General features: G+C 42.0%; 2 protein-coding genes across 2 annotated transcripts in view; one reads left to right on the top strand and one right to left on the bottom strand.

Annotated features, from left to right (window-relative positions):
• LOC310722084 (uncharacterized protein) overlaps positions 1-26,352 on the bottom strand; it is a gene marked incomplete at its 3' end in the record, with an annotated part of 125,147 nt that overhangs the window by 97,372 nt on the left and 1,423 nt on the right. The window lies entirely within an intron of this gene.
• LOC310737358 (odorant receptor 131-2-like) lies at positions 11,999-12,934 on the top strand (the record flags this gene model as incomplete). Its single annotated transcript, XM_083561669.1, has 1 exon — positions 11,999-12,934. The coding sequence occupies one exon, from the start codon at positions 11,999-12,001 to the stop codon at positions 12,932-12,934; it is 936 nt and encodes a 311-aa protein (XP_083417795.1).

Here is a 26,352-nt window from a genome sequence, read left to right as displayed (position 1 = left end):
ATATTTGCCCATTCCTCCTTGCAAAACAGCTCTAGCTCAGTGAGGTTGGATGGAGAGCATTTGTGAACAGCAGTTTTCAGTTCTTTCCACAGATTCTTGATTGGATTCAGGTCTGGACTTTGACTTGGCCATTCTAACACCTGGATATGTTTATTTGTGAACCATTCCATTGTAGATTTTGCTTTATGTTTTGGATCATTGTCTTGTTGGAAGACAAATCTCCGTCCGAGTCTCAGGTCTTTTGCAGACTCCATCAGGTTTTCTTCCAGAATGGTCCTGTATTTGGCTCCATCCATCCTCCTATCATTTTAACCATCTTCCCTGTCCCTGCTGAAGAAAAGCAGGCCCAAACCATGATGCTGCCACCACCATGTTTGACAGTGGGGATGGTGTGTTCAGGGTGATGAGCTGTGTTGCTTTTACGGCAAACATAACGTTTTGCATTGTTGCCAAAATTTTGGTTTCATCTGACCAGAGCACCTTCTTCCACATGTTTGGTGTGTCTCCCAGGTGGCTTGTGGCAAACTTTAAACGACACCTTTTATGGATATCTTTAAGAAATGGCTTTCTTCTTGCCACTCTTCCATAAAGGCCAGATTTGTGCAGTATACGACTGATTGTTGTCCTATGGACAGAGTCTCCCACCTCAGCTGTAGATCTCTGCAGTTCATCCAGAGTGATCATGGGCCTCTTGGCTGCATCTCTGATCAGTCTTCTCCTTGTATGAGCTGAAAGTTTAGAGGGACATCCAGGTCTTGGTAGATTTGCAGTGGTCTGATACTCCTTCCATTTCAATATTATCGCTTGCACAGTGCTCCTTGGGATGTTTAAAGCTTGGGAAATCTTTTTGTATCCAAATCCGGCTTTAAACCTTTCCACAACAGTATCTCGGACCTGCCTTGTGTGTTCCTTGTTCTTCATGATGCTCTCTGCGCTTTAAACAGACCTCTGAGACTATCACAGTGCAGGTGCATTTATACGAAGACTTGATTACACACAGGTGGATTCTATTTACCATCATTAGTCATTTAGGTCAACATCGGATCATTCAGAGATCCTCACTGAACTTCTGGAGAGAGTTTGCTGCACTGAAAGTAAAGGGGCTGAATAATTTTGCACGTCTAATTTTTCAGTTTTTTATTTGTTAAAAAAGTTTGAAATATACAATAAATTTCATTCCACTTCATGATTGTGTCTCACTTATTTTTGATTCTTCACAAAAAATTACACTTTCATATCTTTATGTTTGAAGCCTGAAATGTGGCAAAAGGTCGCAATGTTCAAGGGGGCCGAATACTTTCGCAAGGCACTGTAATTATGTGAAATTGTACAATGCACCAGCATCACATCATTTTCAAGACAGAGAAACTGCAAGTGGCGGGCCTTTGTTATCTGGGCCTTCAGTGAGGACTTACCCGACTTAATCCACCTCTTAATACCACCACTATCACATTATGATTATTGAAACCAATCAATATTATACAAAAACACAATATAACAATGCGTGGCATTACAGAGAGAGGCATTTCACATATAGAGGGTGAATACCATTTTATTAAAGCAAGAAACCCAGTTAAGACAACTCCAAAATTCTACACTACAACCGAAACTGTGCCACCAACATAATCTTGAGCAGTTCAGAATCAATATTTGTCTAATAACATGACAAAAACATTAAAGTTTTGTATAAAATCCAAACCACTTACCAGAGATGCATACTCATAATTTGCACCACTCCTCAAAGGCAGTAATCCAGTGGAACCGCTCATATTCACTGGTCTGGAAGTGGCAAACAAACCCTTTCCCGGGCTGAGACAATCTAGCTTTGGGTTTAGCCAACCTCTCCTCACAATGTCTAGCTTTTCTTGAAAATGGATTTTTAAGTATGTCCAAGACCAAATCAATTTATCTTCCTCCGTAGGCGTAAAAAGTCTATTTCTGATGTATTCATGTTTGCAGAGTGCTACTGATTTTTTTGCCAGTCGACCTTGACTTTTACAGTTTCCCCTGACCAACCAATCAGAGGAAGGAAAATGCTGACGCTATTCTGTACCAGCTAGCTGGCCATGTGTGGCAGATATGAAATCTGATTGGGTAAAGAAACAGACCCGTTGCTAATTCTCTTTATGGCCAAAGAGCCAGCAGTATTTGCAGGCCCTGCATCTGATTGGACAAAAAAAAAATCGAACATCCACAAACACGTACTGGAAGCAGTGAAGGCAAGAGAAACGCTACGAAATGAAAAGAATGGACCGTTTTGAATAAATGAATACAAATTTTAATGGAACAAATATTAGAATTTAGGTTGTAAATGTAGGTCAGTGCTTCTGATAGTGTTTAGGCCGGCAGAGAAGAATTTTCTGGCCCTGACCACCCACCACTGGAAACTGCTGCACCAATAATCAGTTTTAATTACAGAACCTGTGTTGGAGCAGAGTTGGGCTGAAAAGACTATGATAAGGCAATTAAAATGTCATTAATGTCACTTATTCTAACAGATCTCAAAAGAGTTGTTAAGTACTCTTAAAATAGTTTATGGCGTTATTATTATATTGCCAATCACCTCAATTGTCTCCTCTTTGCTATGTATGTTATAAATAAAGCCTGATGTAAACACAGACCCACTACTCATAATCATATTTATAATTTGTTTGTTCATTAACATTAAATGACAATAATACCAACATTTCTGTTGTCTTTTGCCTTTGGACACATCTTTGCAAATATTTGGACACACTTTCACAGTGATGTCTCTTAATTGGCTAAATAGGAACTATTAGCAGCACAAGAGTCCAGAGAATGGTAAAGGGTATGGGCATGTCCAGGTTTTGCAATAATTACTTTCATAATACTAAGTTTATTAGCTGGTTACTTTAAGTAACTGTGCAAGTCAAGGTAACTGTGTTCTATTTGTGTTCTAAATGTATATTTACATTTATCAAATTATTTTGCAACATAGATTGATATGGACTAATTCAAGTTTGTATTAAAATAACATTTAGTTCTGTGTTTTGCACAACCTTTTGTGTTTACATTCTGTGTTTTTGTATACGAGTACACTTTTCTCTACAGTTCCTTTTTGCACATTGTACAGTATAACATACAGTAGGTTTACTGGCGGTGCTATTTTGTGTTTTGTGTATCTTTCTCACACTGTCTTGTATTGTCTAATTGCTAATTGCTGTCTTTTGTCTTGCACTGTGTGCACTAAGTTGCACACAGTGCACTTTATGTAACTAGGACAACTTACTTTAGACCTTAGCTTTGTGTTCTGTATGTAGCTCTATGTTGTGTGATGTAGCTCTATGTTGCTCTATGATGTAGCACCAGGGTTCTGGAGAAACATTGTCTTATTTCACTGTGTACTGGGTCATCTTTATGAAACCGGGTCATGTGATACACTTGAATGCGAATAGTTAGAACAGGGCTATATACCTTCAAGGTCGTAAAAACTACACTGACATCATTTTGTAGGACTCGCAATTAGGAATTATGGGTAAAATAAGAAAGACCGGGAAAGTTACGCAACAATATGGCTATGTCTCGGGAATAGACAGGTTGGAAATTTTATCTAATTTATAAATCATCATAATGACTGTCAGATTTCTTTAAGTCATCTTTAGCAGAGCTAGATGAACTCATATGAAAGTTCAGAGAACGATGGAGTTGGATTGTCAGATTGCAATCGATATCGCTAGTGTAATGACATTGCAATTAGCATGATTAAAATTTTATACAATATTTTATAAATGCAATGGGGGTTTTTTTGCACGATGTTAAATGCTATAGACATCATATGTGTGATACATGTGTGTGGACATAAGCACATGCAGGAGAAGTGAGTGAGTTAATGGTTTCTTTTGTTTATGTGATTTAGAATGTATATGGATTTGTCAGATGTGTGTGGTGTATTGATGAATGTTTGTATTTTTTTCTTTTGTGAGTATCACCACTACCGTGTTTTATACTGTGTTTTACTGTATGCCATTCATTTTCGTACTGTTTCGTTTACCGTGTGTAGAGTAGGGCATTGTGCACCGTTTTGCACTACAGTTTCTTATACCATGCATTTTCCATATTGTTTGGAGTGTGGCAATATTTTGCATTGCATCAGCTTGCACTGTACAGATTTTAGTCATCTGTTGGAGAACAGATGTTGCCAATTTCTGTTTTATTTTTATTTCTTTGTTTTCTCTCAAAATCCAAAATCCCAGGTTGGGGATCTATCAGATAAATAAAACCCAAAAAAGTAATTTTGTTGGTTTTGTGTGTATAATCCAACAAGTCTTGGTACCAGGAGTGGGGTATCTGATAGTTTTGTAGCCATCTTGAGGTGAGTACAGTGCTTAAAGTAAAACGGTTGCAGTAAACGGTAGTGGTGATACGAAGCAGCAATGACGTACTGGACAGGCAAGGCGTGGGTGGTGCAGAGGAAGTTCCAGTGGTGTGCTGTGGATTTCGAGAATACTGAGGGTGACTTTAGTGCAGACAGTGCATCTACAGTTATGGCCAGTTCATCGTTGTGGACTGCAGCAGACCTTTAATTCTTAGGACGGAAGTACCAGATACCAGATTTATTGTAAATGTCACACACCAACATAATGACAGAAATTAACTCCTACAGAACTAAGACCACAGGACAGTCATTTTTAACAATGAACATTGTGTGCACTGTCTCACACACACAAACTCTGTTTAACCAAGTCCACAAACAAAAATATAATAATTCACAATAGCGTTTTTCTTTTACTATGCATGTTACTTAGTGGGACTTTTGGCATTACTTGCCTTTAACAATCCCCTTCAAATCTGCCTCGTATTCCGTTGTTGCCACCCGAAGCAATTCTTTCACATGGGTGTCAGTCAAAACAGATCGATGCTTTGATTTCACGTGTTTCAGGAAAGAAAACACAGACTGTTTTGTGTTTTTTTTTTTTTTTTATGTGCGTGTTCACTTCGCTTGAGTTCAATACGGTATTTTCGTCAAATGTGCATGCGCGTGAGATGAATATACCGCAAAGTTTCCCAGTACGGGTAGGGGCAAGATTATTTAAGTCTTAAAAATACCGTATTGAACTCAAGCGAAGCGAACACGCACATTAAAAAACACAAACACAAACTTCGATTTGAACGTAAGAGCCGCACGAAACCAGCCAAAGAGCCGATGCGGCTCACGAGCCGCAGGTTGACCACCCCTGTGCTAGACTGTTACATGACTTTTACAACCGTAAGCAGAAAGATTGTGAAGATGTTTTGGAATATTCACACGCATTGTGTCAGATTTGTAGAACTGTGTTACAACAAAGCCCAAATGCTTTACCTAATCAGAACCATGTTCTTAGGGATCAGTTTATTGCAGGGCTCAGAGACGCAGTAATAAAAAGAGATCTAAGGAAATTTGCCAGAGGGTATCCTGACTCTTCAATAATAGATGTACGTGAAGAAGCATTATTGAGGTCAGTTGAGGACGAGTTCAGTCATTCACGAACTCTAAGGGCAGATGTACAGGATCTGATAGGGGGATCTTTTCAAACTAGTCGCTGAACAAGAAAAACAGACCAGTAAACTTACTGCAGCTGTAAAGTCCTTGGCTGTCCAGAAGGAAAGCCCTAGCAATCATTCTGGTACCAGACCTCGGGTTCAATTGAGATTCACAGATGATGGCGAACCAATCTGTCTAAAACGCCAGGGAGAAGGACACATAGCTAAGAACTGCCCAAAGAAACAATGTGTAATCAAGCAGCAAACGAATCACGATTAAGATGTAGACCAGAACCAGTATCTCCAGTAGAGTGCATCAGTGATGAGCCCCAAGTTAAAGTCAAGTTTCAGCGTATTCTAGCGAGTACTTACCATGTCTTAGTTGACTCAACCGATTCTCATAGTCTCAGTATGCAGGCAATCTTAGGAAAACTAGATCTTGGAGGTACCAGTGGAAAAACAAGTGGAGTTAAGAGCATGGCTGACCAGGTATACTGATGTTTTGGCTATTGATGATGACCTAGGTTATACTGATAGCGTTACACATGATATCAACCTAGTAGATGAGGTACCAGTGAATTTACCATATCATCGAATTCCACCCAATCAGTATGTGGAGGTGAAAGAGCATATCTCATGATGAGAGCTTTGATGCTCTTCAAGGTGCAAAGTTCTTTTCAACTATAGACCTGGCAAGTGGCTATCACCAGGTGGCTGTGACGGAAAATGACCGATATAAGACTGCGTTCACAATGCCATTCAGCCTTTATGAACATCTGTGAATTCCAACGGTTGTCTGTAATAGGCCTGCAACTTTTTAACGGCTAATGCAAACCACAATAAATGACTTAGGTTTTCAGATAATGCTTGTTTATCTGGATGAAATAATTTTTTTTTTTTCAAAGACATTTGCCGAACATCTAGAACACCTTGATGTTGTCCTTAAGAGACTGCAGGATACGGGTCTTAAAGTCAAGTTGAAAAAATGCCACTTCTTAGAGCAGAAAGTAAAATTTTTGGACATCAGATTTCAGCTGAGGGAATTGACACCGATCCAGACAAAATAGCAGTTGTGAAGTCATGGCCAGTACCTACTACCCTGAAGGAATTAAGATCTTTTCTAGGGTTTTGTGAATACTATAGACGGTTCGTGGAGCATTTTTCTAAAATAGCAGGTCCACTGCATGACTGGGTGAACTGTTGCTTAAATTCTGGACCTCCCTCTAGAGTTAACCAGATGATGTGTAGTATGTGGACCCCAGAATGCCAAAGTGCTTTTGATGTATCAAAGCAAAAGCTCACTAGGGCACGAATATTGGGATTTGCTAATTTTTCTTGTTCTTTCATTGTTGAAATAGATGCTAGCGGTCATGGTTTGGGAGCTGTTTTGTATCAGCAACAAGGTGGGAAGAGGCGAGTGATAGCATATGCCAGGCGTAAACTCAGAAATGCTAAAATAAATGACAAAAATTATAGAAGCATGAAACTAGAACTCATTGCGCTGAAATGGGCAATTGTTGAAAAATTTAGGGGCTACTTGTTGGGATCTAAGTTTACTGTTTTCACTGATAATAACCCTTTGTGTCATCTTGAAGTACAGTACCGGCCAGGTCGGTCTAACAAGGCTGCTGATGCCTTTTCTATACACCCTTTAGCAGGGGAGCATGATCTTGGTGTAGAAGAGATTAAATTTGATGGTTGTGTAGCCATTTGTAATATGATCCAGAAAGGAACTGTCCTCAGAACTGAGTTGACAACAGCAGGACTTGATAGCTTCAATGTTAGACCAATAAGGGCACTCGAAAAGGGAATTCCTTTGAGTCAGTCAGTATCTCAGGGTAATACCACTACCTTACTAGAATACAATAAGGAAGAGCTAGGCACGTTTCAGGTTAAGGACCCCATGCTGAGTGTTTTCTAACCTTCTGGGAGCAAAAGCGACAGCCAAACTTCAGAGAAAGAAAAGGTCTGGCAAAGCCCGTGCTATCTTTACTGAAGCATTGGTTACACATTAGGGAAAAAGATGGATTTTTTTCAGGGTGGTTGAAGATGTTAGACATGGAGAATGTTTCCAACTCCTTGTGTCTGATTGTTTAAAGACCAAGGTCTTACAGAGTGTACATGACTCTATGGTGCACCAAGGTAGTGAAAGAACTCTGGAGCTTTTGAGACAGCGATGCTTCTAGGTGGAAATTCATGAGGATGTGAACCAGTGGATAAAAAAAAATAAATTGAGCGCTGCTTACTAACCAAAATGCCCCATCCTAAAATCCACCCTCCTTGGAAAGCATTTTTGGCTAGCAGCCCCTTAGAAGTAGTTGCTATTGATTTCACTACACTAGAACTTTCCACAGATGGAAGAGAAAATATATTTGTGATCACAAATGTGTTCCCAAAATATACACAAGCTTTCCCTACACATGATCAAAAACACCACCACCAAAGTTTTATTGAGGGAATGGTTTATGAAGTTTAGAGTACCCGAAAGTCTGCATCCAGACCAAGGCAGAAGTTTTGAAAGTGAGGTGGTCGCAGAACTTTGTAAACTGTATGGTGTGAAGAAAAGTCGCACGACTCCCCACCACCCCACAGGAAATGCCCAGTGCGAGCGTTTCAATAGAACACTTCATGAACTGATGTGAACTCTCCCGCCTTAGAAAAAGCAAATTAGTCTACGCATACAATGTAACCCCCCCACCTCGACAACAGGCTATTCTCCACATAACCTGCTGTTTGGGGTCGATCCCCATCTTCCAGTAGATGCTCTGTTAAGACAGGAGTCAGCTGTTGAAACAAATCACAATTGGCTTGCTATACACCAGCGACGTCTGAAAGATGCTCATGCCAAGGCAAGAGAGTATTTCAATCTCAAAGCAGCTGAACACATTTCTGCGTTAAACGAAAAAGTCTACTGTCCATCTTTTGAAGTAGGTCAGGCTGTGTATTTGAGAAACAGGCCCCCAGGCAGAAATAAGATACAAGATGCCTGGAAACCCATTCCTCACCGTGTGGTGGAAGTGCAAGGAACCATGTACACAGTGGAACCAGTCGTCCTATCAGGAGGGTTAACAGAGTCGACATTAGACCTTGTGTCTCCATGCCTTCTCCTGCTCCACAAAGACACTGATGCCAGAGTGCTGGTTTGTCAATGACCAGATCCAGAATTTGATGACGTTTCAGATGACAAGGTGATTGCGACAATGGAGACCTTGGTCTCAGAATTACAGATGAGTAACTCCCTAGAATCAAAGGTTCTGGTTGGTTCAGAAGAGTGATGGTTTGTGGACGAGGTGAACAACTTTGAACCTCAGGCCCAAGTATCTGAAACTGAATTCGAGCCTAATCCTAACGATAAGCAAACTCCAGTTCCCTGTAGAAGTAAAAGGCCAAATGCAGGACAGCACTCAAATTTGCACCATGAGCCAAAGTCAGTTTTGGACCACACTTTACTTAGTCCCGTAGCAGTATCCCAAATCATTGCCAGCTTGGGTACAGCTTTCTTTAGGGAAGCAGTTAAAGAAGTGAGAATCAAATTAGTAAATGTAAATGTTTCTGCCAATAATTATTGTACTAAAAAAAACATATACATCAGTTTCACACGTCAAGAGTGAAACACCACTTTGACTACACCCCCATATTTCTCTGAAGATTCATCATTCTACTCTTTACATCTGACATAAGCATTATTCTGGTTCAAAAAGATTATTTTGGTCATTAATAACACAGCTATTTAGGTATTCTTACTAGGAATTAAATATTGTAAGCTTTAATCTAGCTATGTATATATATATATATATATATATATATATATATATATATATATATATATATATATATATATATATATATAAAATTTCTTTCATTTTTAAGACATTTACAGCAGACTATATGTACACTCCATTGTGATAAAAGCAAAAGTTTTGATATTAATTAATATTAATATATTGAGACTTAATTATCAGTTGATCTAATTAATACATTTAATAAATATAAAACAATTAACTATTTCCACATACTCATTATCCTGGCTAAAATTAATTTAGATTTATTAATTTATTATTATTTATTATTATTAGATTTATTATTAATTATTCAATTTACATTTGCTTAAGTTTAATTATATTTTAAACTACCTGGACTCTTTTTAATTGTGTAAATGTAACCTACATTGTATAATAAACATAATTTTACCCCAATCCTTTTTTACAGTGTATGTTTGTATGGTAACAGCAGATTTTGTTGTAAATAAAATGTAATATTAGAAACAAAACCAATTGTATATTTCACTGGCATCATGTTTATTAAATTGCATAAACATATACACAAAGACAAATATCTTATACACTTGCTAACTGGAAACAATACCACTCTTTTTATTTGTAATTGTTTTGTTATGCTTTTAGGATTTAGGATTCAGGTCAGGACTTTGACTAGGCCACTCCAAAGTCTTCATTTAGTTTTTCTTCAGCCATTTAGAGGTGGACTTGCTGGTGTGTTTTGGATCATGGTCCTGCTGCAGAAGTTCGCTTAAACTTAAGCTCACGAACAGATGGCCGGACATTCTCCTTCAGGATTTTTTTGTAAACCGCAGAATTCATGGTTCCATTTATCACAGCAAGTCTTCCAGGTCCTAAAGCAGCAAAACAGCCCCAGACCATCGCACTACCACTATCATATTTTACTGTTGGTATGATGTTGTTTTTCTAAAACGCGGTGTCTTTTATGCCAGACGTAATGGGACACACACCTTCGAAAAAGTTAAACTTTTGTCTCGTCAGTTCACAGAGTATTTTGATACAAAAGTCTTGGGGATCATCAAGATGTTTTCTGGCAAAACTGAGACGAGCCTTGATGTTCTTTTTGCTCAGCAGCGGTTTTCATCTTAGAGCTGTAGAAAACGTCATCTTGTGTGCTGTAGAAAATGACTCACAGGTTTTGCTTCCAGAAAATAATGGTGTTTATTATTAGCCAACAAAAGCCAGAGTGGGTCTGCAGAGCGACTGACCCTCCAGTCACAATCCAACTTTATTTATACCTGGACCACAAATGCATGTCTATACAGCCCACTTCTCCATCCATACATTGTTCACCCACATCTGTGTCTCATTTGGGGCCCCCTTATGCATACAATGGTGGCGCCCAAAAGTCTAGGTACACACACACACACACACACACACAACAAACTACTATTTCATTAATAGATACCACACATCATATATTCCTCTATGCACACATCAAAAATAAATTTTTAATAGAAGTTACAAAGACATTGCATATGCATATTTGATTAACTGTATTCTTCCACACATGCAGACCATTTTTCCCAGTCTCTTTCTTATTGTGAAGTCATTAACACTGACCTTAACTGAGGCAAGTGAGGCCTGCAGCTTTGGATGTTGTGGGGTCTTTTGTGACCTCTTGGATGAGTCGTTGCTGTGCTCTTGGGGTAATTTTGGTCAGACAGACACTCCTGGGAAGGTTCTTTACTGTACCATGTTTTTGCCATTTGTGAATAATGGCTCCCACTTTGGTAACCCCTCCCAGACTGATAGATCTCAATTACTTTCTTTCTCATTTGTTTCTGAATTTCTTTGGATCTCTGCATGATGCATGATGTCTTTTTCACAAAGGAGCCATGTAGTTTTGGATTGTGTTTTGCCCCAGTAATAATAAAAAAAAAACTTCATTTAAAAACTGCATGTTGTGTTCAATTGTGTTATCTTTTACTAATGTTTAAATTTGTTTGATGGTCTGAAACATTAAAGTGTGACAAACATGCAAAAAAAATAAGAAATCAGGAAATCACTTTTTCACACCACTGTATATCCACGAAGCTATGTGGTTTAGGTGTTGGCTACTAGAGTAATTGTAGATAACTAATCTTAAAGCACCTTTGAGATCAGGTTACATGACCATATGTCAAACCCTTTGGGTGTTCCTACAAGTGTTAGGCAGATTGTTTTAGTAGTCTATGACATCATCAAACCCACCCAGCATGTGTGAAAGACATCTATAAAAATCAGTGTTAAACACAGATCCTACTTAAAAGGGATGTGGTGAGTATTACTAAATTGTCCAATTCTTGTCAGGATAAAAAGAAACACCATTTTACCTACAGTTCCATATATACAAATTATTGTATTTGTATTAATGTAAATACAAGTTAAGGTTAATAATTTTCAAAAATCTATATTAGTATTTTTTGCTAATGTTGACACTACCATCAAACAGTATCAATCTTTAATACAATCATCTACTGCATGTATTTTTTTTTTTAAAGAAGACTGAAATATTAGCTGTTAATCAGTGTTAGGGCAGTGAAATTGTTACAGATTAAGTTAAATCATATGCATACCACAAACTGTTAACAAATATTTGAATACTTTTAAAGATTTAATTGACAAATATTTCCTATCAATGTAGAAAGTATTACCTTAATAAAGTGACTAAAAGTAATTGACTAATTTAATGCTATTCCATTTCAGATATATTCCAGATGCTATTCCATCTTTAAGATATGAACTCAACTCTTGTACGAGACACATTCAACACCGCATTTACAAGAAATTTCATTGTAGTGGGGATATGGCTCAGCCTAAGCTACATCAATATTATTGTTGTTGCTACCTTCTTTAGTAACCAGATCTTTTATGAGGATCCTCGCTATATACTCTTCATTCACATGGTCATCAATGATGCTATGCAACTGACTGTCACAGTGATCCTCCACTTAGTTAGCTACATTTATTATACAATCAATGTATCTCTTTGCTGTGTCTTAGTTCTTGTTGCTGTCTTTACCACACGCAACACACCTGTAAACTTGGCTGGAATGGCTGTTGAACGCTACATTGCCATTTGTGAACCTCTACGCCATACCCAGATCTGCACTGTCCGGCGCACCTATATTCTGATTGGCTTTTTCTGGTTCATCTGCATAGTACCTGACATCACTGACCTCTTTATAACTTTGGCTGTTAAACCCATCAGCTTCTTTCATAGTTCTGTAGTGTGTATTCGAGAGAATGTCTTTAAAGACCCAGTGCTTCTATACAAGAGGCAGGCCTTTGATGCAATTTATTTCTCTTTAGTTTTTCTCACACTAATCTACACTTACCTAAGGGTTCTGTTTGCAGCCCGGGCCAATTCTAGTGAGAAAACATCAATCCAAAAGGCAAGAAACACTATTTTGCTTCATGGAGTTCAACTTCTCATGTGTATGCTCTCATATATTTCTCCCAGTGTTGAGATCATACTACACATGATCTTCCCTGGGCACATCATTGAGATCCGCTATGCCAACTATCTTGTTGTTTACATCATGCCACGTTTTCTAAGTCCGATCATATATGGTGTCCGCGATCAAAAGTTCTGCAAGTATATGAAGAGGTATTTTATAATTGTTAAATGCAAATCCAGCACAAGAATAGACACACTAGGAGAAGATAATTAGATAATATGCCATTAAAATAAATGGATAATTTCATGAATGCATGTATGTTTAGTCAGTCTTTCTCTGTTGTTAGCGATAATTTTATCTTTGAGAAGTGTAAGCTAGTTTGCTCTTTGACGAAGCAGATCTTAGGATTAGAGGAGCGCATCCAGAGTCTAGAGAGAAGTAGTGAGTGCGAGAGCAGTCCAGGTTCTGCAGGGGAAAGTCTGGATGCCCTAGGTGGAGTTAGCATTCCCCCGACTCCGGCATTAGAGCCCTCGCAGCGGGGCGAATGGGTGACAGCTTGGCGGCATACTCGCAAAGCCAAAGGTAACGCTAAGGCTCACCCACGGGAGAACCATTCCTCTCCGCTTCACATGTCCAACAGGTTTGCTCTCCTCAGGGAAGCACCCGCTGAGAAACCTGAAAGAGCTCTGGTTTTAGGAGACTCCATTCTAAAGGCACGTGAAATTAGCTAGACCTTTAGGGGCACCAGCAGCACAGGTTATGTGTATACCGGGAGCCAGGGCGCCAGGGCGCCGGACATAGCAGGTCAGCTTAGGTTCTTAGGAAAGCACAGCTTCTCTTAGATAGTTTTTCACACAGGAGCTAATGATATATACCTTCGACAGTCAGAGGTTACCAAGAGTAATATTATAGAGGTGTGTAAATTAGCGAAGGCAATGTCCGATGCAGTACCATGCTCTGGCCCCATCCCAATGCGACATGGCGATGTAGCCTACAGCAGGTTATGGTCGCTGAACTGCTGGATGTCCGATTGGTGCTCCAAAAACAATGTGGGCTTCATTAATAATTGGAGCATTTTTGAGGGCAAGGCTGGCCTGTTAGGGCGGGACGTTATCAATCCCACTCGGGAAGGTGGTGCTCTCATTTCTTGTAGTATAGGTCATAGTCTCAGAACAGCACTAGTTAACAAGTGACTGTCTAGAGCCAAGGCCAGGGAGCAGACAGACAGGCTAAACTGAGTCGTCACTCAGGATCCACCAAATTGAGACTGTGTCTGTCCCCATAGGAAAACCAAAATATGGGAATTCTCAGAAAGTCTGTTTTAGTACCCTGATTAACATTAAATTAAATAGGACCTCTGATCTAAAGATAAGATGGCTGAATATTAGATCTCTCACGTCAAATGCGCTTACTATAAACGAAATTATTACCGACCAGGATTTTAAAATAATGTGTTTGACAGAAACATTGATTAAACCGAATGAATATGTAGCATTAAATTAAGAGTCCTTCTGGGTATAGTTACACACACCAACCCTGTCTAAATGGCAGAGCAGGTGAAGTTGCAGCTATTTATAATAATAATCTAAGTGTCACACGAAAGACTAAACAGTTCTTTACACCAACATAAAATATTCAGTGTCCAAAAGCAGGTCCAGTCAGTCAATTCCACTAATTATTATTTATAGACCCCCAAGGCCCTACTCTGATTTTCTCATAGAATTTGCAGATTTCATCACAAATGTAGCTACTTCTTTAGACAAAGCATTAATTATTGGTGACTTTAATATAAATTTTGATAATTAGGAAGACTCCTTAAGAGCAGCAGTTGTGTCCGTTCTAGATTCAGTTGGAATTTATCAGAATGTTATAGGACCCACTCATAGTGATGGACATACTCTTGATTTGTTGTTAACATTTGGATTAAAAATAAATACTTAGTCATAATTCATAAGTCCGAAGCTATTTCAGACCATTATCGTATCTTTTTTTAAATCTGCCTCAGTCATTGCATTTCTACCTCACCATGTTACTGTGTTAAGCGTACTTTCACGTCAGCTACAGCAGTGCGTTTTATCAATAATCTTCCAGAAATTACGATATTAAATAGATCTCTGTCTGACCCCGCAGAGCTTGACTGGGCCACTGAATACCTAGAATCAACGTTACATTATACTCTAGATGATGTAGCTCCCCTTAAGACCAAAATGATCAGGGAGAAAAAATTAGCACAGTGGTATAATAATCATACACGCACCTTAAAACAGACCACTCTAAAAAGATTTAACGTAAATGGCGTCAAACAAAATTAACAGTATTTCAAATAGCATGGAAGGAGAGCCTCCTAAATTATAGAAAATCTCTTAGTGCTGCTAGATTAGCATATTTCTCCACCCTCATAGACAACAACAAGCATAATCCTAGATTTGTATTCAGCACGGTAGCAAAATTAACAGGAAATAAAAGCACTGCACTAACCTGCACACCATCAGTAGGTAGTAATGATTTAATTAACTTTTTTAATAATAAAGTTGAAAACATCAGGCAAGAAATCCAGATATAAATCCAAATTATTTTACAAGTAACCCTGTAGACAGCAGTGTAATTATAACAGACAATCAATTACAATCCTATTCATGAGAATTACCTAATTTCATTAATTCCCTCATCAAAATCATCAACCTGCATTCTTGATCCCTTGCCTACAAGTTTTCTCAAACAGATAATTCCAATGTTAATTGAACCTTTTTAAAAAATAATAAACTCTTCCACTAGCATTGGTTATGTTCCTAAGTTCTGGCAGTTATCCACCCCTAATTTAGAAACCTGACCTTGACCCATGTCAGCTGTCCAACTACAGGCCAATATAAAATCTCCCCTTTATATCCAACATTTTAGAAAAGGTTGTAGCACAGCAGTTATGCTCACATCTACTGATGAATAAAATTTTTGAAATGTATCCGTCAGGATTTCAGCCTCATCATAGCACAGAGATGGCGCTAGTTAAGGTGGTAAATGACCTTTTATTGGCCTCTGATCAGGGTTTTGTCTCTTTACTTGTTTTGCTTAAACTAAGTGCAGCTTTTGACACCATTCATCATACTTTACTGCTTGCTAGACTTGAGAATGTTGTTGGACTTAAGGGAACAGCTCTCTCTTGGCTCAGGTCTTATTTGACTGATCGCTATCAGTTTGTTGATGTAAATGGAGAGTTCTCCACAGTTTGGTGTTCCTCAAGGATTGATCCTAGGCCCGCTGCTTTTTCCTTTATATATGCTGCCTCTTGGTGAAATTATACATATAAATGGTATTCGCTTCAATTGCTATGCTGATGATACACAGTTGTATATTTCAGCAAAGCCAGATGAGAGAGATCAGATTAACAATGTTGATGAAGTAGGGCAGTCTAGGTACCGCCCTATTAAACGTGACTGTCGCCTGAATGACTGGTGTGACAGCCTATTGGCTGCCGTTCCAGGCCTATTTAAGACGTCGTCTATGCCACCTAAGTGTGCATGATCCAATAATTATCGTTTGTGGGCGTGTGCACGCAGCTTTGCGGGAGGTATGTACCTAGCTGTTTGGCTAACGTTGCTGCTGGTTTGTAGCCAGGTTGTGGCATGCTTGTTGTGCGGGATCCTCCTGGTGGCTTGAGTACATGGGTCCCAGGTGTTCTGGGAATGAATGTCCTTAGTCGATGCTACCAGGGGCTTTTCGGGCAACATAGCCCGGCCTTGTTTGATTCACTCTCAACCATAGATGTTCCAAATTCTGTTTTACAGGCACTGCAACATTGTCGTCGAGTTGATAATCAGTCACCTGTGGTACGTTCAGGAAGAGTTAGAGTACGAGGGCGGAGACCATGTCGCATCCCAGGTGGCATGATGAGGTTTGTGGCAGCAACTTGTTCCGAGCAATATGCCAAAAGTACTATTCTTTTTGAACCCCCGGACGCCGGGTTACCAGCTGGTCTGTTGGCTTCTCCTGTACTAGTGCAGGTTACACGATGTACTGTTTATTTACCTGTGGTAAATGTGGGAACCACTGATGTGTTGCTCTATGCTAACATTGGCCTTGATACAACAGCTCTGTCGTCTCTATCAGATTGAGAAATCCCGCACTACCCCTTACCATCCGGCAGGTAAGGGGCAGTGCAAACGTTTTAACAGGACCCTGCATAATCTCCTGCGTACTTTTGCTCCTTCTCGGAAGGCAGATTGGGTCTCTGCTTTCCCTCAGGTGCTCTTTTGCTATAACACTACCCCTCATCAAGCGACTGGTGAGTCACCCCACTTCTTGATGTTCGGCCAAGAGCCAAGGCTCCCTATCGATTTTCTGTTAGGCGGAAGCCAGGAGATGGTGGCGGTGGGGTAAATGAGTGGGTGTTGGAGCACCAAACCCGCTTACAGGTGGCCTTTGAGGGGGCTCGAGAACATTTGAAAGTGATGGCCGAGCGTCGCAATAAGCAGCACGACCTGCAAGTTCATGATACACTATTGGGGGAGGGTCAGCTGGTTTACCGTCGCGATTATGGCATGAGAGGGCCCTATAAGATCCAGGACCTGTGGAGCCCAGTGGTGTATCACGTTGTTAGAGCGCCTCCGGTAGGTGGGTCAGTATACACAATTGCGCCAGTAGATGATTTGAGCAAGGTAAAACGGGTTCACCGCTCTTTGTTGAAGACCCGCATACAAAGAGATTCTTCTGCTGTCAGTCCTGCAGCTGATTCTGTAGTAGTGGAGGTTCCACCATCGGAGGACTCTCCATCTAAGAAGGTTGATCTGTGGGTCTTGGTACCTAAAACTCCACAGGGTGTTGGTGGGTTAACACTAAGGGACCCAGTGTCTTTACCTACCCTCGGCACCTAACCGAAAATACTGCCCCTACAACTTTAGTGGCTCCTTGACTATCTGGTGTGGTATCTTCAGATTTGGAGTCGGTAAGGGAACCCTCACCTGCAAGTTAGTCTGGTAATGGTGAACTTGCCTTGTGGTGGACAAGGCGAACTAACGCTGGTCATCATTCTAATCTGCACCACCTCCCTCAGGCAGTGGAAGCAGGGAGGGGTGGTGTTTCTATGATAGCTCCTGTGTCTAATGCTGTTTCTGCCCTTTTCAGGCCCTGGCACTAAGTCATTCCCTGGCCGTAGTTGGTCCATACTTGTCATTCATGGTTTGAACTTGATCCAATGCAAATTGTTGAATTGTATGTGTGTTTTGATTAATTGTGTTTTTATATTCTTGTTTGTGTTTGTTTATTTCAAGCTGAAGGCCTCCAGTGAGGGAAGCTAGCTGTTTTGACCCTGTGGTGGTGGTGTTTCTCTCACAGAATGTTTTTTGCTGTGACTATTGCATCTCCTTCACTTAGTGTGTTTGTGCGGAGCATACTTGGGTGAGTGGTGTGTCTTAAGATACTCACTGTGCAGCTAGCCACCCTACTGGTAATCCTCAGCCTGAAAGTATTTTATTTCCTTTATTTCATTTCTGCCTGGTCAACAGTCTTCTATATTTTAACTAATTATCCTTATTGTGAAATAAAAGTATTTTTGTATTTATATTCACGTCTCCTGTGTTTAGTGGAAACAAACCTGTGTGCTCTATTTTGGGTCCAAATTTCCCCGTTCTTAGAAACACCACCCCGCCACATTGAGAAGTGTGTAAAGGACATTAGACAGTGGATGCTTGATAACTTTCTTCTGCTCAACTAAGGACCACATGCAGCTAGAAGCAAACTTTCCGATTACGTAGCATCTCTAGATGGTGTTTCTGTTTCAGCGTGTACGATTGCCAAAGACCTTGGTGTTATTATTGGCCCTAGTCTTTCCTTTTAAGCTCACATGAATAATATCACCAGGATCGCTTTCTTTCACCTTAGAAATATTGCTAAAATTTGAAAAATTATGTCGTTACAGGATGCAAAAAAACTAGTTCATGCTTTTGTTACTTCTAGATTAGACTTCTGTAACGCTTTACTGTCTGGGTGTGTGAGTAAGTGCATAAATAAACTTCAGTTAGTTCAGAATGCAGCAGCAAGAGTCCTCACTAGATCTAGGAAATATGACCACATCACTCCTGTTTTAATCAGTCTACACCGGCTCCCAATCAAATGTCGCATTGATTATAAAATACTACTACTGACGTATAAAGCACTTAACGGTCTCGCACCACAGTATCTGAGTGAACTTCGTTACCAGTATGATCCTCCATCCCTACTTAGATCAAAAGGTGCAGGCTGTCTGGTGGTTCCTCAAATGACGAAGACTACAGCAGGGAGCAGATCCTTCTCTTATAAAGCCCCACAGTTATGGAACAGCCTTCCAATCAGTGTTCGGGACTCAGACACAGTCTCAGTGTTCAAGTCGAGGTTCAAAATATATTTATTTAGTCAAGCCTTTGATCAGCAGATTTTTTCTTAGGTAAAGGTCCATATCTGGAGGGAATATGGATATAGAATGTTTGGTGAACTGGGATTATTTGTATGCTGTCGTCCTCTCACATTCACACGTTTACTCAGGTTCGTCGACAGTGGTGTGGTGGGTTGTCTCTTATCCCAGAGATCCCTCATGTCTGTGTTACCTTTTGGTTCTCCCTTGTAGTTATGCTGCCATAGCGAATCTTGCTGGAGTCCAAACTGCACAGTGACATTAACTTTCATACAACAATAAGGACATTTAATAATCCATAATCTTCTCTTCCTGTCACCCTCTTCTCTCTCTCTCTCTCTCTCTCTCTCTCTCTCTCTCTCGGTCGAGTTAAACATGCTCCTGAGGCTCCAGTGACCACTGTTCCTGCCCCTCTCCCCTCCGTGGATCTTCCCACTTCATCCAGGCCTGCCTCTGGACAGTGATCTCTTCGACTGGAGGCCACTCTGTGCAGCTTGGGACGGTTTCTCATCAACACCTTGGGTGGTTCCATGAAATTCCGGTGTAAGAACGGGCACTTTGAGAATGGTTTGGACTGTAGTTAATGTCAACAGTCTTCTACACTGACTCAGGACTACTTTTCGCTTCTGATTATCATCACTGTACCCCGCAACATCGTATACCTGTTACAACTAGACATTCGGTGCAACCCAGATGAGGATGGGTTCACTCTTGAGTCTGGTTTCTCTCAAGGTTTCTTCCTTATGCCATCTCGGGGAGTTTTTCCTTGCCACAGTCGCCACCGGCTTTCTCATCAGGGACATACTTACTTTTAAAGAACATATTCACTTTTAAATCACCACATTATCTGTGTAAAGCTGCTTTGAGACAATGTTCATTGTTTATACAAAAACTTTTTTTAATTGAATTGAATTAAACATCTTCCTGAGCAGCAACGTTGTTCCCACATGCCTCAAGACAACGACCGTTGTTCCCGTGCCGAACACTACTGTCTCCTGCCTCAATGACTATCGTCCCGTCGCGCTCACATCCATCATGATGAAGTGCTTCGAGAGGCTCATCATAAGGCACATTAATACCCAGCTTCCACCCTCCCTGGACCCCATGCAGTTTGCGTATCGTCCAAACCGTTCCACGGACGATGCCATCTCCACAACCCTCCATCTGGCTCTCACCCACCTGGACAAAAAGGACTCAAATGTACGAATGCTGTTCATTGACTTCAGCTCAGCATTCAACACAATCATTCCTCAGGACCTGATCAAGAAGTTGAGCCTACTGGGCCTGAACACCTCCCTCTACAACTGGATCCTGGACTTCCTGACTGGGAGACATCAATCGGTCCGGATCGGGAACATCTCCAGCACAACCACACTGAGCACTGGGGCCCCTCAGGGCTGTGTGCTCAGCCCACTGCTGTTCAGTCTGCTGACTCACGACTGTGTAGCAATGCACAGCTCAAACCACATCGTCAAGTTTGCCGATGACACGACCGTGGTGGGTCGAATCAGCAAGAACGATGAGTCAGCATATAAAGAGGAGGTGGAATGGTTAACTGCCTGGTGTGGAGCAAACAACCTGTCTCTGAACATTGACAAAACCAAAGAGATGGTTGTGGACTTCAGGAGAGCACAAGCGACCAATCTCCACTGATTATTGATGGATCCTCAGTGGAGATCGTCAGGAGCACCAAATTCCTTGGTGTTCATCTGGCTGACAACCTCACCTGGCTGACTAACTCAACACCAGCTCCATCACCAAGAAAGCCCAGCAGCGTCTCTACTTCCTGAGAAGACTAAGGAAAGCTCATCTCCCTCCCCCATCCTGACCACGTTCTACAGAGGGAGCATCTTGAGCAGCTGCATCACTGCCTGGTTTGGGAACAGCACCGTCTCGGATCGCAAGACCCTACAGAGGATAGTAAGGACAGCTGAGAAGATCTTTGGAGTCTCTCTCCCCTCTGTTATGCACATTTACACCACATGCTGCATCTGCAAAGCAAACAGCATTGTGGACTATCACACACACCCGTCACACACACTTTTCAGTCTCCTGCCATCAGGTAAACGGTTCCGAAGCATTTGGGCCGCCACATCAAGACTGTGCAACAGTTTTTTCCTGCAAGCCATCAGGCTCCTCAATACACAGAACTGAAAGGAAACTCTCTCTCTCACACACACACATACACACACACACACACACACACACACATTCAATGTTACATGCTGTCTTTTGCACCTTTGACTCTATTATATCAGAATCAGGTTTATTGGCCAAGTGTGTTGCCAGAAGAGAGGAGCTGGAAGATGTTGTGACCAGGGTGTGAAGGGTCATTAATGATTTTTTCTGCCCGGTTTCTGGTTCTTGTTTGGTACAAGTCCTGGAGAGTGGGCTGAGGAACACAAATGATTTTTTCTGCAGTTTTAACAGTTTTCTGCAGTCTGTTTCTGTCCTGTTTTGTTGCTGCTCCAAACCAGATGGTGATTGATGAGCACAGGACAGATTCAATGACTGCAGATTAGAACTGCATCAACAGCTCCTGTGGCAGACTGTACTTCCTTAGCTGGCGTAGAAAGTACATCCTCTGCTGGGCCTTTTTCAGAATCGAGTTTATGTTGCATTCCCATTTCAGGTCTTGGGAAATGGTAGTGCCCAGAAACTTGAAGTTCTACACAGATGACACAGGGATGTTGGATATTGTGAGGGGAAGTGGTGTTGAAGGGTGTTTCCTAAAGTCCACTATCATCTCCACAGTTTTGAGTGTGTTTAGCTCAAGGTTGTTCTGACTGCACCATAACACCAACTGCTTCACCTCCTGCTCATATGCAGACTCGTCACCATCTTGGATGAGTCCGATGAGCGTGGTGTCATCTGCAAATTACAGGAGTTTGACAGTTGGGTCACTTGATATGCAGTCATTTGTATAAAGGGAGAATAGCAGTGGGGAAAGGACACATCCCTGAGGAGCACCAGTGCTGACTGTCCGAATACTGCAGGTAACATCTCCCAGTCTCACCTGTTGTTTTCTGCCTGTCAGGAAGCTGGTAAACCATTGACAGGTGGCAGGGTGTATAGTGAGGTTTAGGAGTTTGGACTGGAGAATTCCTGGAATTATTGTATTAAAAGCCGAACTAAAGTCAACAAACAGAATCTGGGCATATGTTCCTGGGCAGTCAAGGTGTTGTAGAATGTAGTTTAGCCCCATGTTGACTGTGTCATCCACCGATCTGTTTGCTCAGGATGCAAACTGTAGGGGATCCAGCAGCTGTTCTGTCACCTTCTTTAGATGGGCCAATACCAGCTTTTCAAAGGTCTTTATGACGACAGATGTCAGAGCGACAGGCCTATAGTCATTCAGTCCAGTAATGGAGGGTTTCTTAGGGACCGGGATGATTGTGGAAAGTTTAAAGCAGGAGGGGACCTCACACAGCTCCAGTGATTTGTTGAAGATAGAGGTGAAGATGGGAGCTAGTTGGTCAGCACATGCTTTGAGACAGGAGGGGGAGACACCGTCTGGGCCGGGGGCTTTCCTTGTCTTCTGTCTCTGAAAGAGCCGATACACATCCTCTTCACAAATCGTTAGCGCAACTTGAGTGCTGGGAGGAGTTGTAAGAGGGGTTCCCAGAGGTGTGATGGTGGCAGACATTGGGCTGGGTTGGATGAGAGGTGTGAAGATATTCTTCTCAAACCTGCAGTAGAAGGTGTTGAGGTCATCAGCCAGGTCTTTGTTTGCTTCAGTGGGGAGGGGTGGTCTCCTGTAGTCTGTGATATCTTGCAGGCCTTTCCACACTGATGCAGAGTCGTTAGCTGAAAACCTGCTTTTCAGCTTTTCAGAGTAGCATCTTTTGGCTATTCTGATCTCTTTTGTCAGTTGATTCCTGGCCTGCTTGTACAGTGCTTTGTCCTCCCCTCTGTAGGCATCTTCCTTGGCATGTCGAAGTTTTTTCAGTTTGGCTGTGAACCATGGCTTGTTGTTACTGAACTTGCAGATGGTTTTGGTTGGAACACACATGTCTTCACAAAAACTGATGTAGGATGTCACAGTGTCAGTCAGCTCATCCAGGCTGTCAGTCCCAGCCTCAAAGACACTCCAATCAGTGCAGTACCATCTACATGCTGTTTTTTTGCACCTTTACTGTTTTGAGTGACTAGGTCCTTTGATATTCTTTAAGACTTGCAACATAGACTGGAGTATCAGAACATACTGGAATGTTTTGTTTTATGTATTGTCCAGTACGTATTCTACTGGTTCAACAACTGAAAAAAGCATTTTCATAAATTCTCTTCTATTATATGTTGTGAAAAAAGGTCCCTCTTTCCCTAAAGCTAAACTAAGGGTTTCAAGGTGAATCAAGGGTTTGATTAACACCAAATCTGATTACTGTTGGATGTACACTCACCGGCCACTTTATTAGGTACAACTGCTCGTTAACGCAAATTTCTAATCAACCAATTCACATGGCAGCAACTGCATTTAGGCATGTAGACATGGTCAAGACGATCTGCTGCCTTGAGGCAGATGGGCTACAGCAGCAGAAGACCACACCGGGTGCCACTCCTGACAGCTAAGAACAGGAAACTGAGGCTACAATTCGCACAGGCTCACCAAAATTGGACAATAGAAAATCGGAAAAACGTTGCCTGGTCTGATGAGTCTCGATTTCTGCTGCAACATTCGGATGTTAGGGTCAGAATTTGGCGTCAACAACATGAAAGCATGGATCCATTCTGCCTTGTATTAACGGTTCAGGCTGGTGGTGGTAGTGTAATGGTGTGGGGGATATTTTCTTGGAACACTTTCGGCCCATTAGTACCAATTGAGCATCGTGTCAACGCCACAGCCTACCTGAGTATTGTTGCTGGCCAGGTCCATCCCTATGACCACAGTGTACCCATCTTCTGATGGCTACTTCCAGCAGAATAACGCGCCATATCATAAAGTGCGAATCATCGCAGACTGGTTTCTTGAACATGACAATGAGTTCACTGTACTCAAATGGCCTCCACAGTCACCAGATCACAATCCAATAGAGCACCTTTGGGATGTGGTGGAACGGGAGATTCGCATCATGGATGCTATCATGGCAATATGGATCAAAATTTCTGAGGAATGTTTCCAGTACCTTGTTGAATCTATGCCATAAAGGATTAAGGCAGTTCTGAAGGCAAAAGGGGGTCCAACCCAATACTAATAAGGTGTACCTAATAAAGTGGCCTGTGAGTGTATGTGTCAACCAGGGGCACGTGCACTTTCAGTGCTGGCACTTCCACAGCTCCCACTTCCGGGGTAGCGTGACCGCCCCAGCCGCCATCCTTCTGCTGCATAAATGGATGCAGATTCCTGGCATTCTCTGCCAGTTTGTCTCATCGGCTTCCTGTCCATTTAAGACCTTCCTGCCCCTTATTTTTGCATTTTGGGTCTTGTGGTTTTGAATCTTCCGGTTTTCTCAGACTCGCACCTTGCACCCAGTCAGGACATGGACTGTCCTGTGCCTCCTACCATGTGTTTTCCGAGGAGCTACACAAGATTTTCAACTCTGCCACCCCCCGGATGCTGCCCGGTCCTTCTTCCAGACCACCCAAGACAGGTCATCCGTAGCTGAATATGTCATGGACTTTCGCAATGCTGCGCCAGATATTGGGTGGGATTCCACAGCTCTTTAGACATGATTGGCCACCGCCCTCTCTCCACAAGTGAGAAGAAAAGACGTCACTCTCATGGACTCTGTATTTTTGGCAAGGCAGGGCACATGGCAGCCATCTATCCAGCAAAAGAAAGGGCTCAGTGTTAAATCTGGGGCCAGCGCTTTCAAACCACCGCTCAAGGTTCGGATCGACGTCAAGGGCCATAGCCATGAATTAGCGATGTTTTTCAACTCTGGGGCAGATGCAGAATTTCTCAATGAGGAACTTGCTTGCCAATTGGGCATTGAATCCGAACCACTTCTCGCACCACCCCTGTCCGATCACCACGGGCACCTGCCATGTTTGGTTTCCCATTGTTGCAGAGGCATTGGAATGGGGGATCTCATGTGAAGCCAGCTGTCACACCATAATCCCTCATCCTGGTGAAGACTCTCCCTCTGATCTTTGTTCTGTTCCTGCGGAGTACCATGATCTGGGCACAGTCTTCAGTAAAGCCAGGGCTTTATCACCACCTCCCCACTGTCTGTACAATTGCACTATTGACCTATTGCCTTAACTCCATCACCATTAAGAATTCGTACATCTTGCCCTTGACGTCCTTGGCCTTTGAGCTCCTCCAGGGGGCCAGTATCTTTACTATGATAGACCTCCACATCGCTTACCACCTCGTACGCATCTGGGAGGGGGACAAATGGAAGACAGCCTTTAACACCTCCGCAGGCCACTATAAGTACTTGGTCATGTTGTTTGGCCTCACCAATGCCCCAGCAGTCTTCCAGGCCCTGGTCAACGACTTCCTTTAGGAAATCGCTTTGTGTTTGTCTACCTTTCCAGCATATCAATCTAGTTTTTCTCTCTGGAGGAACATCGCTGCAATGTATGTGCTGTGCTCTACAAGTAGGCGGGTGAGCACAGCCCATACATTGCAGCGATGGTGTCCTCACCCGTCTACTTGTAGAGCCAGTTGTATGTTAAGGCTGAGAAATGTGAGTTTCATGTGTCCAGCACATCTTTTCCAGAAGGAACCTGCCAAGATTCTCACCATGGAGGAGTGGTCCGAACCAGAAAACTGCAAACAACTGCAGAGGTTACTCGGTAAGTTCATCCGAGGTTTTAGCACCATCGCTGCTTCCCTACAGGGACTCACATCCACTCATCAGCCGTTCTCTTGGCAACCTGATACTGAACAGGCCTTTCTGTAACTCAAGACCCGGTTCACTTCTGCACCTATCCTTACTCTGCCCGACCCCTCCCATCAATTTATCGTGGACGCTGATGCCTGCGACAAGGGCGTGAGGGCCATCCTGTCTCAGAGAGGAGCCATTGAAAACCGCCTCAATTCATGTGCCTTCTTCTCACGGCAACTATCTTCTGATTGGTCTGATCAAATTTGACACTTGTGTTTGGTGAGCCTGCTCTCTGTGGTCCTCCAGGCACAGTCCTGAGATGTTTCCAATTTCTCTGTACAACAGTTCTATTTTTGCAGCTTGACCGTGTATGATCTGTTGTTGGCCATTCTTTCAACCTTTGCTCGCATCCAATGTGCTCTGTGTTTCATGTCTAACTGAACTCTTACTTGTTCTCCCTCCTGCAGAGGTCTAAGATCTTTTGCTCCTCTGTTGTAGTAGGCCTGTTTGCATTGGTTGTCTTTCACAGCCTGCTC

The sequence above is a fragment of the Silurus aristotelis genome (genome assembly GCF_946808225.1).
Source record: "Silurus aristotelis genome assembly, chromosome: 2".
In the NCBI taxonomy this organism is placed as follows: domain Eukaryota; kingdom Metazoa; phylum Chordata; class Actinopteri; order Siluriformes; family Siluridae; genus Silurus; species Silurus aristotelis.
This window is presented reverse-complemented; position numbering and strand designations above follow the sequence as displayed.